Source organism: Scomber japonicus, chromosome 2 (assembly GCF_027409825.1).
Source record: "Scomber japonicus isolate fScoJap1 chromosome 2, fScoJap1.pri, whole genome shotgun sequence".
Classification (NCBI taxonomy): Eukaryota; Metazoa; Chordata; class Actinopteri; order Scombriformes; family Scombridae; genus Scomber; species Scomber japonicus.
The window spans coordinates 17,159,760-17,174,730 of NC_070579.1; the positions used below are offsets into that span (position 1 = coordinate 17,159,760).

Genomic DNA, 14,971 nt, shown 5'->3' on the forward strand with positions numbered 1-14,971 from the left:
GAGTGAATTGAATTTGAGGTTTGATTCTAAGTGAATTCTTTATGCTCTAATTTTATCCTGCTATGAGACCAGCTAAGACTTGATGGCGCACTGAAGCTTGCATCATAATTACTAACTAAGTGTAGAGCAAGTTTTTTTTTCTTTCCCGAAAATAATTAATTTAGCAAATAATTAATGAAGGAAAAACCTTAGTTGTCTGATTTAAAAACATGCATAAAACATTCTGTTTGTGTGTGTGTGTTTGTGTGAGCAAATGTGTCCCTCCTCCAACTAAGCCCTGGTCCGGGGGGCAAAAGACTCTCATTACTTCTAATACCTTTAAGCAAATCAAGATGAAACGAAAAGAAATAGAGGATATGAGGAACATCAGGGTAAACTTTATTAAACTTAATTAGAGTCAACGTCGCTTATTGGGGAGGTTCATGTCCATAATGGTCACTCTCTGTAGAGGAGCTTTCACTGTTGCTACAGTGCAAATGATCTCAAAGGCTTTTTCCCCAGTAATCGCTAGATAATTTATGCTTTGATGTCATCTGAGTATAGCATCTTAAGTCTGAGGGTGCACTGCATGTGTTTATTCTGTTTATGGGGCCTAAATAATCCCTGCCTCTTTTTACCAACAGACCTTTAACTACAATTAACAAGCATGGACATGGAGTGGAGAGAGATGCATAATGAGGCAGATAAAATGATCCCACTGCGAATTTTCTAGCCCACCCTGCCTGTAGTTACTTGCCAGCCATCTACTACAATCAAGAGGAAATCTCAATCAAATATCATGCTTGGTGTCAACTAGCTTATTTGCCTGTGTCTGTTTTGTTTATGGGACATGTTTTAAACTGATGAAATGTTGTAATTGTACAAATGTCTTTATGCCATTCTACAATTTCAACAATGCGTGACTACATGATTACATAAAAGGGAGGCGTTTTTTGTTTAGATTGCTTGCTGACTGAATAATGAAAGCAATGGGGCAGTCTCAGTCATGTAGAGTTGAAATCATTATCTGGCTAGCATAAGTACATGACGTACTGGTTAGTCCTTTCTAATCCAAGTGAATTTCTAAGTTTGCCAGAGTCCTGTTAACATCTCTACCAAGGCCAAGAGGAGGCTTTTAAAGTGAAAGGACAGACAGTGATTTAAACTTCTCCAGTAAGCTGTTTTTTTGTATAAAACAGTGGCAATTGAACCTCATAATTAGTTTTGGTTTACCTACTCAGTCCAAAACAGGTATTAATGCATTTCTAGGGAGTAACTAACCTTACAGACAGCTCAGAATTGACCACTGTGGTCTAATATATATGCAAATAATTTATATAACACTGTCAAAGGATCCAAAAAGTCAGTTTGTGAAATTTCTGCCCTGCTAAATTTGCCACAGTCAACTTCAAGTAGAAGGAACAGTTCAACACAATCTTCATTAATTCATTTGCATGGTGAAATAGCAGCACATAATTATGAATGAACAATTGTAAAGTAAAAGAATAATTTATTTAAAAGTTGTCAAAAATAAGCAAATTGTTGTTTACTGCATCTGTAAGTCTTTAACATGAGCTTCGGGAAGCTAATATATCAGCTAAACAGCAGATAAACCTGTTTCACCTTCTTGTTTAACCTTTTATTCAAGTGCAGAGATTACAGGGGGGCCTGGGCTTGATAACCTTCTTTTAACACTGTGGGGACCCACTGTGCAGGAGTTATGCTAGCAATATTCATTTTGGGAAATGGTCATTTGGGCCTTAAGACAGTGTTTTACAAGTGCTGTTTTTGGACGACGTGATAGGGAGCATCTGTGCACAATCTCATGACAATGAGGAAGAGAAAATGAGAGACAAATGGAGAGTTTAAACAGAGACTCTCCTCTAAAGCCCGCCACTAGGCATTTAAAGGTTTATAAGGAGCCTTTATTTGGCCCCTTATTCTTCAGCTGCCAGGAGTTAATTAGCCATTAGTGGATCATTGCTAACACTTACCTAGCATAACCTTCACAAGCACTATCATTATATTACGGTCAATCGAACAGCAAGCTGTAACTGCTTGCCCCAAGAGTTTCCTGGCAGTTATGCTTCCAGGAACCCTTGTTGTTGTTGCACTATGATGGACCTGCTTTTACCTCGTCTGTTGCCCCTCAACAGACATTTGCATTGCAGTGAAGTAAAGCTGTTTCGTTAAGCATCCATAGTCCCAACAACTCTATCAGTTCACTCTTGCTTTTTCTCACAGGTATGGAAGCAAGTAAGGAGTGGAATAGAGATGGGCAGTTTGCTTTCGCTTAGTTTAACACAAAGCTGTGCGTACGTGCAGATGCGTGCCCTGGATCGGAGAGTATTTCTAAAGCACAAGTTAAAAGATCCCAGCCAAGTTTACTTTGCACCAGCCACCCGGGTAAGGAGGGGCCCTGGGGGGCGGGAATGGAGGAGATGAGGTGGAGCTGGTCAGGGGCACATGAAGGGGATCAACACTAACCCCAGAGGACAGGCAAGTTACACAGCTAGGAAAGAGGCCAGGCGCTCTCCATCCCTCGTGGTTTCCCTCACAGGTCAGTTCCAAGGACCCTGCGTGTTCACAGTAGTCTGCTTGTGCCCCACACCCCACCCCCAGACCATCCAGTGCTCCTCTCTGCTCAGCTCGCGTTGTGGCCGGGCAGGCAGGCAGGTGGATGGACATCCCTTAACAGGCAGCATCGGCGGCACTAGGGCTGCTAGCCTGTAATTAGCTCGGACAGCTCAGGCTTGGAGAGAGGCAGCCGGGCTATATCATAATGAGCTCAGCTGGGATTAGGAGGACAGGGCAGGGGGTTGAGCAGAGGGGAAAGCAGTGGAGGGGGTGGGGGGGGCAAGTACCAGAATTCTGGCCTCAGTCTACTGCAGCATCACAGAGGGCCGGAGGGAGGCAACTGGGAAGACAAGTAGGAAGAGGGGAAGAGGAGGGTACCGAGAAAGAGGATAGAGGAGGGAGGAGGTGAGGAGAGGTGAAGGCTAGAGGAGACAGGAGAGACGAAGACTATGGCTTAGGGCCAAGCTTTGTGTAGTATCATAGGGGGTCAGTGGTAGTGGTAAGGTTACAGGGGCTTCTCTAGATCAAACAAGACAATGACTACACTACACCAAGAGAGGGACTAAGAGACAAAGACGGGAGCAAAGAAAGACAGGCAGAAAGAAAAGGAACTAAGAAAGAAATTAAATGAAAAGCACCTCTTGCAGAAAATGCACACTTGCTAAAACCGTCACCAATCTCTAGGTCAACACTTGAGCTAATAACACTAGCACAGCTACCAGATTTTAAGGAATGTAAAGTGTCATATTGTCAACAAAATTAGCAACAGTACTATAGTTTGGCATAAATGTCCCGATAAAAATGCAATTATTTCACAAAGACACAACCAGGGATTCTGATAATGTGATTTTGCTTCCTGTACTTTTATGTGTGAATTTTTGGGCAGCCAATTTTACAAATGAGCACAGAGTCTAATGATCCTGCTTTGGCCCCTGCTGGTTGGTAATGATGTGGAGGGGTGGATGCTGTGAAGTTGGGAAGGGCACACTCAAATTTTAACACCCATAAACAAGAAGGGACAGTGGGAGTGCGTGTCAGTATGTGCATAGTAGTACACGTGTAAGAGAGAGAGACAAACGCATGTGCGACGTACACTCAAATGTCCACTGTTAGGATTATCTATGCATCAGGCAGGCCGTTTTGACAGGAGACTTACTTTTCAGCAGTGAGTTTCCTGGTGAGGTTTTTCAAGTAGGCCAGTTCATTCCAAACTGCATCGCTGTTCTCTTGTCTGAGCTGCCACGGCTCTGCACGCTGCATCCTTCCACCTTGCCTGAACACACACACACACACACACACACACACACACACACACTGTATAAGACGACAAAAGTACAAATGTAGAGGCAAGTAGAGGCATACTTAGAAAATGAACAGATAGCCTCACTCATGGCAAATACAAATACACACATGGAAAACAAAAACACTAACAAAGGAAAATGGTTGGTACTGTACATTACCTTTGCTGCCTCTGGCTAATACACATGGGGTAACGAGGGCCCTTATTCACACTCTGTTTTTGTTATTCAGCCATCTTTAGCAGTATTCAAATGAGCAGCCTTGACTTTGACATTTCAGTGGCAAATCATGTACACACGTATGCATGTTTGTTAAAGCCCAGGGCACTGCCCGTGTGGCAGGGCAGTGGAGCATTCCCAGTGTGCCATGCAAATGTAAATAATGGCAAAAACACACTCGCAAACGAGGTCATTCAAATGTCTACACCTCACTTATGAATACTTAATGACACTTTGTGCTCAGGAGGTGCCCCCTCCATTGAACTTCCCCTTCAACTCTCTCTCTCTCTCTCACACACACACACATTTCCTACTGCAACCCTGCACACACCCAACTCATCAATCAGTCTTAGCCCAACACATTCAATTCCAATTAGCCTTTCATTTGCGAACTAAAACGGCTTTTAGTGAGAAATCCGCAGATTGCAAAAGTAGTAGATGAGAAGAGCATACCATTTTTGTCACACACACACAAACACACACACTACAGTTTCTCATTTTCACTCAATCAATGAGGTAGAGGTGTGGAAATGGATTGTGAGGGTCACTGCTATTGCGGAGGGCTCCTTTTCCCGTGGTCATTATTGGCTATGTAGAAGCTGCCACGCTACGCTAATACTAGTTAAACCCTGGTGCCTGGGAGTTGGAGGCTACTGAGGAACGGCAAATGTTTTCATTTAATACTGCTAATGCCCTTGTGAGCAATTTGGAGCCCTTGAACTTCTTCGTAGTGTATGTGTGTGTGAGTGTATATGTGTGTTATCTGTGGTCTCGGGTTAGTTTCCCAGAGTGCAAAGCTACTTAACGGATAATCTCACTGTACAGTCACAGAGATTGATACATTTTTACTTATTCTACTGAAAACACACAGTGAATTCACCTGGAAACCGTCTTACATGTAGTACTGCCTGGAGCTGTAAAATACATCATACTGTACCCACAGCTCTGTTTTAATTCTCAGTGTGATATTTAGATATGTAGTGGATCAACTGTATTTCTCATGAAAGGTGTATGAACCTTTATGAAGTCACAGTAAAGCTTTATACATTTTAATTTGTTTACAGTGGGCCTAAAAGCGGTTGAACATGGAGCCATGAGAGAGCTATCTTCTTCAGGCCTCAGTGCTTCCTCCCCTATGGCATCCTAGTTTCCATTATTAAGCAGGAGGAAATAGAGAGAACTTTTCCACGCCGCTGCGGCTAATTGCTCTGATTCAGGGGGAATCTGTTTATGGGCGCAACTTTGATCAGAGTACGGATGCTTTAATAACCTTTAATTTTATTTGCTCACCCCCATCATCCCCAGTCTGATTAAAAAACTTTTTCCCTTCTCTGATATAAATAAGAAGTTGGCTTTTTTCCCTCTCTCCTTCATGCCATTTTGGGAAAATATGGTGGTAATGGTGAATGGCAGGGTGGTTTCACTGGGGCTGGCCAACTGCGCACTGCCTGCATGCTGATGAGCCAACGGACCCGTTGTCTGCTTTGTGATTGGCTGGTAGTTTTATCCTGGGCGGGACTGGTTAACACACAGACTGGTGACGTCACTAAGCAGCTGGGCGTACAGCAAGCAATAGTCAAAATCAACACCTTACATGATGAGAGATTAAAATTGAAAAAATCAGGAAGGTGTAAGGATGATGCTGCTGTCTCAACACGAACATTTTATCTTGCATATATTGTGTGCATATATAGAAGAATGTACACAAGTACAGGTACAGGCATGTGTATATGTGTGGCAGGTAAGAAGGCACATATTGACTTATCCTTTGGTCCTACACACAAAAGGGGAACAAAACTGACCCCCTGCATCTTTCCAAAAAGGCAACAACACAGCATGGAGGCAACTGGGAAATCCCTAACAAGCTCAAAATGCAATGAGACTCGACGCCTATCCCCACTGACTTGTTAGGGCCCTTATTTCCCAGTACTAATGGGAGTATTTAAGTCATTTTCTATTGTCTCTCATTCAGGCTGGCATTACCCCAGTGGGTTTAGCAGCTATTTAAGGATGGGGCTTAATGCCAAATAAATGCCAGGATCATAACATTGAGTGACTGGCTGGTGCCATGGAGTGCTCTGACTGAAAAGGGCAAGGCTGCCTATTGCATCAATTTTATGTCAAATCAGTCATGAAATACAGATAGACTGACATTGAGACTACAAACTTCATAGCTCCAGTCTTCGTAGCTCTTTACTCATAACCTCAGCCCTGTTTGTCCTATTACAGAAACATGCATGTTTTCTTCTTACAAAAATCAAGGTTTTCATGAAATCTTTGACCAAAGTACATATTTCACCGGACAGAACATTTCTTTGATAGCTTGCTAAAATGTGTGGCACAACTGGTGTTGACTGAGAGTTTTCTCTCTCTGCATCTCTCTGTCTTTGTTCCCACTGTCTCAGACACATGCTGTTGAGCCGCACTGAGCTGACATGAGCCGAGTCGAGCCTAGCGCTGAACACGCTCTCTCACTCGCTCCACTTTCACACGGGCTCACATTGCACTGCTGTTTTCTTTAATTAACCCAGAGAGAAAACAGCTGACAGGGTCAACACTTTGCTCCCGCGCGGCCACCAAACATATGCACCTTTACTTACATTTTTAAATGGCCTCAATGACGCTGCTGGAGAGAAGAAACAGAGACAGAAGAAGTGGGAAAAACTAGGGGAGACAATGGAAAGAACAAGACCCTCATATTAATGACATTTTCTAGCACATTTTCCGCTTTGTGTAAAAATCCTGTGGTTTCTGCTGAGGATAACAGGTCAAAGCAGGAAATGGCTCTCTCCCCTCTTCGCTCTGCAAGCCTTCTCAAACACCTTGCACCCCCCAGGACCAGACACCTCCAACCTCTAGCTCTCACATCCTAATGAACGTTAAGGGAGAAGAGACGCAGAAGCGCACACACACTTGGCACAAAACGGCCCAAATTGACTCGGCTTAAAACCTCTGAGCTTTTCAAAGGCACAGGGAGGAATTTCTCCCACTTTCCCAAATCCAGCACTCAGGTCTTGTCAGACAACATGTGGAGAGGAAGGAGATCCTAAGACTATTTGTGAGTGGTTTCAGAGGGTTGTAGGGTTTCACAAAGGTTTTTCACACAAGGCAAGATGAGTTATGTGTTCTGAAATGTCTCTTACTGACTGCTGCTAGATGGAGCTGGAAGTTATTTAAGTTACTTCATACAGGTCATATGTGTTTAATGAATTTCGAGTTAGAATCAAACAAAGCTATTTACTAAACAGAAAATGATGTACTCACAAGCCGTTTGATTTTTCCATATCTTTCAGCTGGTCTCTGATTGTCTTGTAGTTGTTCTGAATCAGACACAGACGTTCACGTCGTTTATCATGAGCCTTCCTCAGTTCTTCATTCTCCTCCATCTGAAAGTAACAGTGACACATTTTTTTTCACAAACTTTTACAAGTCAGATGAAACATAACATAACTAGAAGAGTGCACTCAGATCTCTGCCAGTTGTATCTAGGGGCATGTATTGTCTCAGTTTTCTTTAAGATGCAAAGAATAGTGCGATGGCATTGTGACAAAGCATCCCCCTGGGTTAGCCTAACTGTATAAACTTAATAAGGTAACAATAAATTGTACAATAAGTCCAATTTGCCACACAAAAAAACCTCCCTATCTCCCTCTTCCTCAATGAGACTGCTTGACTAAATAAAGATTAAATAATTACAAAATACAAAAAAAATAAACTTGTATATAGATGTCAGTTTTTGAGTCATGACAATGGCCAAAATGTGACCTGCAGCAGCATCGTGTTTTTTAGCCTAGCCAATTGACAGAAACGCCTTTTGCTGCAGTTGTTGATCACTTGTGGCCCCTACCGGCCTGTTAAGAGAAATGAGGAGTCAGCAGTCAGTGGCGGTATAAAACACATTAGAAAATAGATTTTTCAACAATTATGAATCATTGCAGCCACAAGAGGCCCAACATAGTTATGAATGTGCACAAAACAGACTGATGGGTTCAGTAGTATGTGAGATTAGCTGTGAACAGACACATGGACAAAAGGACACACGGACCACGGACACACAGACACCCAGACACCCATGACCAAACACATAATCTCCTCCAGGCTTATGCTTGGTGGAGTTAGCTGACATGTACACTGGCACAGCAGTGTAGCAGTGTCGCTGAAAAAGGCCCCTTTCCATCTACATACCAAAACTGATCTGGAGCTGCAACATCTTTGTGGGACAGAAGCCAGCAGGCTGACATTCTTTTCTTTCTGCTCTTTTCCCCCTGACAAGTGCTTCTACACTGGGACATCATTAAAAGATGACATTAACATGACCAGTCAATGTGGCCACAGAACACCAAGTAGACATGCTGTACTTACACACCCTGTAACTGGTGGAGAAAACTCACTCACTGGAGTTACTAACTGATGACCAGCACGTGTTGTGTTGGTTGGGGCTGCAGCCGTGGTTGGTTGCTAACACTGTTGTTGACAGCTATTAAAACACAGCGAGATTGGGCTCCTGCTTTAAAGAAGGAGTAAGAGAAGACAACATATAGATTTTTCTTGTCAGGAGCACCCCTCCTCCCCATCACACTGACCTTAACATCGAGGGCGATGGAGAAAACACTTTCAACAGACAGGACAAACAGAGGTGGAAAGAGAGCAAAGGAAGAGAGAAAGGCAGCTGATGAAAACAGAGGAAAGAGAAAGACCAAACAGAGAAATTAGAAAGAGAAGAAAGAGAGCGAAGCAAAAAGGAAAAGGGAAAGTCAAAGGAAGAGTGCAGGACAGGTTTCTGCTTGAGTGGCCAGGGCTAGGGAGAGTTGTCGAGCGCTTTCTGAAGGGAAGGAGCTTGTTTACTGCTGATATGACACGGCTGCCCTGCAGAGAGGGAAATGCGAGCCCTCAGCCCTGTTATTATTAACAAGGACAAAGAGAACAGAGAGAGCACAAACATGCACTGTACACACATCGGGTACGCGCACTCTCTCTCTCACACACACACACACACACACACACACACACACACACACACACACACACACACACACACACACACACACACACACAAAATACAAGTTCACACTGCCAATGTGACAAGTATGGATTTTCCCTAGTGCGGATTATTCACAGAGGACATCTGCAAGACATCCTTGGCCCCTTCAAGCAGCCCCCAACCTCTCAAAAACAAGACTCTAATGAAAGGGGCCAGACCAGGGCAGTGTTAACTGGTAGAAGTAGGAGCTGGGGGAGGACACAGAAGAGTTGAGGCGGACTGATGGAGAGAGGAATAGGGGGGGCAGAATGGAGCAAGTGGCAGGGCATTAGCCACATCATGGCTTCCCGGGCTTCTTATAGAGCTTCCCCTGAGCAGCCCAGCTGTGGTCATCAGGCCACAGCCCCTTGCCCACAGATCAATACACCCCCTTACTCAGCCAGGATACACATCTGTGGACGTTCTCAAGCTGAAAAATAATTACACAGCAACAGCTACTGTTTACTTGAAAGTGTGAGGAAGAAAAAAAAAAAGCGGCCATTATTATGAGAATTGTTTGTTTGTCTGCTGCTGTTAGCTGCTAAGGTCAACATGTCAATGGTACAGACTGCCGTTCCCAATTTGAAAGGCATTGTATTGGAAAGAACTGGATAGGATGAACTGGAGAACAACCAACAGCATAGGGTGAAGAACTGTACTGTAAGATGCTGGAGGTGAGGTCTCAGCTGCGACTGATGGAGGGCATATAGCTAAAGATCTGGGCAAAGGACATAACCACTAAAGCATGCATTTGCACCAATGCCCTCACTAAACGTGGTCATAGATGCGAGTTGCCCATCATGTTTTTTTGCTGTACATTCCTTTGCTAAATGCTCCTCAACTGGCAGACACGTAAATGGCACCATTAACTAAGACAGTCATGCGTGTCATCTGAATCTATGTTGAGCATTACTGTCTGACTAGTTGTCTGCCAGTGATGTAATTCAGACACTTCAAATCTGACAAGAAAATGATGGCTAATGTGTTTCTGGGACTGTGTTCAAAGGGAGATGACTTCTGCATAATCACTTAATCACTGGTCAGCCTGAAAAAATGGAAAGGATAAAGAAAGGCAACAAGGAGGACAGCTTTAAGGTAAAAGTCCAAATAAAAAAATGGAAAATACACTCTCTGCTGACACAAAATAAAACTCGAGTAGTCATAATTTGAGACCTTATACAGCGTATAAGCGCATGTCTTGAAATCAGATGTGATGCTTTTTATGACCTCAACAAAGAAACCACAACAGAACAAATGCACATTACAACTGGGTGATATCACAGTATAAATGTGGATATTTTTCCATTATGTAAATTATATGATCCTAAACAAAAATGCAAGCAAAATCTCATATGAAATAATAAAAATATAAAAATTCCTTAATGTGAATCATTAATTTTCTTTTCAACTTTGTTTTTATTGTTTTAGCAATAGAACCATTTAATTTAACTGTATTCCACCTAGGCATGGGATGATAACCGTGTTCAAGGTATACCGCGATTTGAAAAAGCCACGATAACCGAAACCGCCAAATTTTATGTCATACCGTTCCTAAGGTATGAGCTGTTTTTAGTCTGGTCAAAGACAGGAAGTGCTGGTCAGAAATCCCTCAGTTGGTGCAGCTGCAGCGTAGAGTATCACGACCCCTCACACTGTCATTACAGTGTATATTCAGATTAAATTAACATGTCTGTCTTTATTTTTCTTCCTTTTAGGAACATTTTAGAGCTGTAATCACAGTACCGCCATACCGTGAAACCGTGATATTTTTTCTTATGGTTATCATACCGCCAGAATCTCATACCGGCCCATGCCTAATTCCACCCTTATGTGTAATTTATAACAATTTGCTTGAAATTGTTAATTTGGAGAATGAATTTCGTAAAAAAGGTTAAATAACATACAATAAATATTATTACCCTGCCAAAATGCGCATGAATACTCAAAGGGCTGTCAGTGCCACCCCAGTCTAACACAGACAAGTTCAAGTAGTTCAAGTCAAGAGTCCAAATAGCAATGACACTGAGTTATGACCAAGTCATTCCTAACCAAGTCTGTTCTTTCAAAGTTGAATATGATGTTAATTTGGGAATCAACGAGGAAATCAAACTCATCATCATCAAAGTCTGGTAACCTTCCACCAAATCCAAGTGACCATGTGGTACATGCTTTTTTATTTTATTCGGACTTTTACCTTAAAGCTGTCCTCCTTGTTGCCTTTCTTATCCTATATTCTTTCTTGCGGGGAAATTTGAGAAAGAGAAAAAAGAGGAACAAAGAATAGTGGCAGAAAGACGTCATAGAACATGTGAAGGTTAAAAGACCAATAAAGCTGATTCGTTTAAGGGAGAAAACCCTGCTGCATCCACTTTCACCAGAGCAGCTCCTCTCCTGCTGCTTCACTGCCTACGCACGCTCTGTTTGTGTGCACACACAAATACATATGTGTATATGTGGGTACAACACATTGTTAAGAAAGGTCATGGAGGATGCAGTGGCAGCAGTAGTGCAATTGAACCCTTTGGAGACCATGACTGTTACAGTGCTGCAGACCTTCCTACAGCCCAGCAGCTGATAGCAGCAATCATATGTGAGATAGCGGCCACAGCAACAAGCAGCTCCATTAGGCCCATCTAGTGCTCCATGCCATCAGCTGGACACCACTATGCCATTGAACTTTAAGTAGTTCAAAGTCACTGACAGTCAATAGCCAATTACATGTGGGGAGAATACTGAGAAAGAAGATAAGGGCTGAATAAGATATAGTGAGAATAAGGGCTAAAAAAGGAAGGAGTGAATGATTAATGTAAAAAGAGGGAAAATTAGAGTATATCATGGGTATTCATCTATGCTAGCTAGTTACCTTCAATTGCAGCAGCTCCTCAAGGTCTTGAATCCTCTGTTCTGCTACTTTTCTCCTCCCACAACCCAACTCCACACTGCTGGCTGGGGACAGAGACCTGGACCGCTGCACAGGTGCACCCTGGGACAGGTAAGTAAAGAAGCACTGGGGTGAGAACTTGAGCACACTTCACTTACACAGCAAGGCACAAACCCATGCAACAATTAACATCTGTAGACACACCGAGTGAATGCCAATAAATGCGTTCTCCTCTCACCTTGAGTAAAACATGCACATTGTCTTCCTTTTGGTATACACATATGCACACATAAACAAACATGGCACCAGAGGAATAAAGGCAAGCTAGAGCAGCAGTCCGCAGAAGCTGAAGGGAGGAGGTTCAGTTTTGTGTGTGTGTATATGTGTGTGTGTGTGTGTGTGTTTGGAAGTGAGAGTTGCAAGCTGAGAGCGGCAAAGGTTTCTCTCTGCGACTGGCTAATGAGTATGTTCATTTCAATTTACATTGTTTCTTTGACAATAATGATGTCCCATTAGGGGAGACTAAAGGGGCTATAGATTCCAGAATGTGCTGGGCTTCATTACAAGAGGTGGGCAGGGAGGCTGCTCTAATTGCTCTACTAGGGGCCTCCAGGTTACACTTGATAGGACAACTGGAAGAGCCGCCGATTAGGAGGGGTGTAGTTTGCTAGCCAGACTCTTCTGCAGAAATAAATAAAGAAGTGGAGAAGTGCTGGGGCCATGCTGTAGAAAAGCAGTGGGAACAATATGCTAGTGGAATATGAATATGAGAGGATAGGAGGCTCCCTGTGGTGCCAGGGAGGGCTGACCAGATGGCAGGCTAAAATATGCAATGCGACTAAACGCACAACAGTCCTTGGGCTGGAGTGGATGTGGAGTGCAAGCGGAGGAGGTTTATGATAGGATGGTGGATCAATAATGGCCCACCCTCCCAAAATGTGTTCTGATGGCTGTTTTAAGCTTTGTTATGTGTTAAAATGATAAAAAGATTTTCAGCTCACCCAAACACACTATAATCTGAAAGGATTCATTGTATCACATTGTTTTAATAATGAAGACAATCAACAATGTCTGACATGATAATACTGAACTCATAATCAAATGTTTTCTTCTGCTTTTTAAAAGGCAAGAATGTAACAACATTTGTGATTTCATCACATAAAGAGGCAATTACAGAATGCAAATATTATACATTCAATTGCAATGTATAATATTTGTAATGTATTGATATAATGAACATTTTAAAGGCATATTTAAGGCACTTGTCTAGTGACGTTTTTTTGCTTCTCATTTTATCACTACAATGTGTTTATGCATTAAAATTGTTTGCCCGTGACAAACATTTCCCTGTATGTAAGTGTGTTTTGAATTTGTGCCCTAAGGCTACAGTTGACTCCAGTGACCTGGTGTGGCCGGTTCTGCTATCATGCCTGCATGGGTGCCAACCATGTGTTCTAACTCAGCCTTAATGACTCTATGCAACTAATTAGCAGATTGATCTGCATATTCCCGAAGAGTGGCACGCCAACTGGCTTAGCCCGTATGTACTAGGGGGAAACAGAAAGGCCAAAAGGGGAATTTAAATCAACTAGAAGGCCTAAGATTAAAAGTAAAGACAACCAACTATAAAGTAAACTTAATGAGAGTGAATTCTGTGTACTTTTTTAGGTAGAAATACATTTTGGGGAGGATTTATTTAATAATGAGCTGAATATGCCATCATTATTGTTCCTCAGAATGTAAGAACTAAAGGAGATGAACTGTATTGTATTTTGTCTGAAGGCATACAGAGGAAGATGACATGGCGACACTGACAAATGACTGAAATTTTCTGCAGATGTTCTCTCTGGTCCAGTTGGACGCCTGTCTGACGCAGGTCGAGAAGACACATGAAAGCCGTCTGTTTGTGTGGGAAGCTCATGTTGTGACAATGATGTTAATGTTCCACGAGACAGGCCTGAAAGATAAAAAGCAGAGAACACGAGGCAAAGAAAGATGTGCCCAATGTCTACCTCGGCTCGGCAGCTGGTTGGCGGCCATGACCTGACCTGTGCATTGCACCCTGTAATGGCTCTGTAAACATGAGAGTGCAATACAGATGGAGGGGAGGATGGCATACAGAAAGAGGGGAATGAGGAGAGAGGCCCATATCAAAACAGATTCTGTACGCAAACAAGAGCAGAATTCTTATTTACTGAGGGGTCAGTGTCACTGGCTGTGGGGCAAAGAAGAAGCATTTCATCGACTGCCTGCCTACTCCTCTACCCTCTCTCCCTCTACATCTCCCAGAGAGAGGGGTCACTGTCATCAATGGGCTTCTTTATGATTGCATCAGTGTGTCATGTGTGCGTCTGGAGCTCTCAAAGCAGAACTTGTTCAGGTTCCCGGGTGAATAGGAATGCTATATACATGCACACAGGCACAGGACAAGACACATAGAGTACATACGCATACATCAATGTGTAAATACATAGATTTATACATATGATATACACACTGCAGAAATGTACACCATCACAAAGTAAAATCTATTCAAAGAGTACAAAAATTGAAAACCAAGTGAGACAACCAAACAACTGACTATTGTATGAGCCAATAAACTGAGAACTGAAAGATGCAGGTAAACAACAAGGTGTGGTAGAACATCTTGCCTGAGTGAAAATGACACTAAACATCTCTGAAAACAGCATTGGTTCAGTTTAAAATTACAATTTGTTTAATAAATTTCAAGTTTCAAACTGATTACATATTAATAAAATACGTTTCATTAATCATTGATAATCTAACCTATATTTTCCCAAATTCAAAGTACATTTTCTTCACTCAAATCTTGAGACACACCCGTTGGCTATATTTGCTTGGAGAAGACAGAGCAGCTGCTTTCTTCAAAATGGCCAACATCAGTTAAACACTTACTGTATGTTGCAAACTGTGAGTCATGTACCACTCTGCACCGCTCGTCGCCTCAGCCAATAATCACATTTCACTTTGAGCACT

At 42.6% G+C, this 14,971-nt stretch overlaps 1 protein-coding gene across 1 annotated transcript in view; it reads right to left on the reverse strand.

Moving 5' to 3' along the window:
* cntln (centlein, centrosomal protein) overlaps positions 1-14,971 on the reverse strand; it is an 83,321-nt gene that overhangs the window by 42,999 nt on the left and 25,351 nt on the right. The window contains exons 10-12 of the mRNA XM_053330923.1: positions 11,957-12,076; positions 7,338-7,459; positions 3,713-3,829 (exon numbers count right to left, since the gene is read on the reverse strand). Of these exons, the coding sequence (XP_053186898.1) occupies positions 3,713-3,829; positions 7,338-7,459; positions 11,957-12,076 (359 nt within the window). The remainder of the gene's footprint in view (positions 1-3,712; positions 3,830-7,337; positions 7,460-11,956; positions 12,077-14,971) is intronic.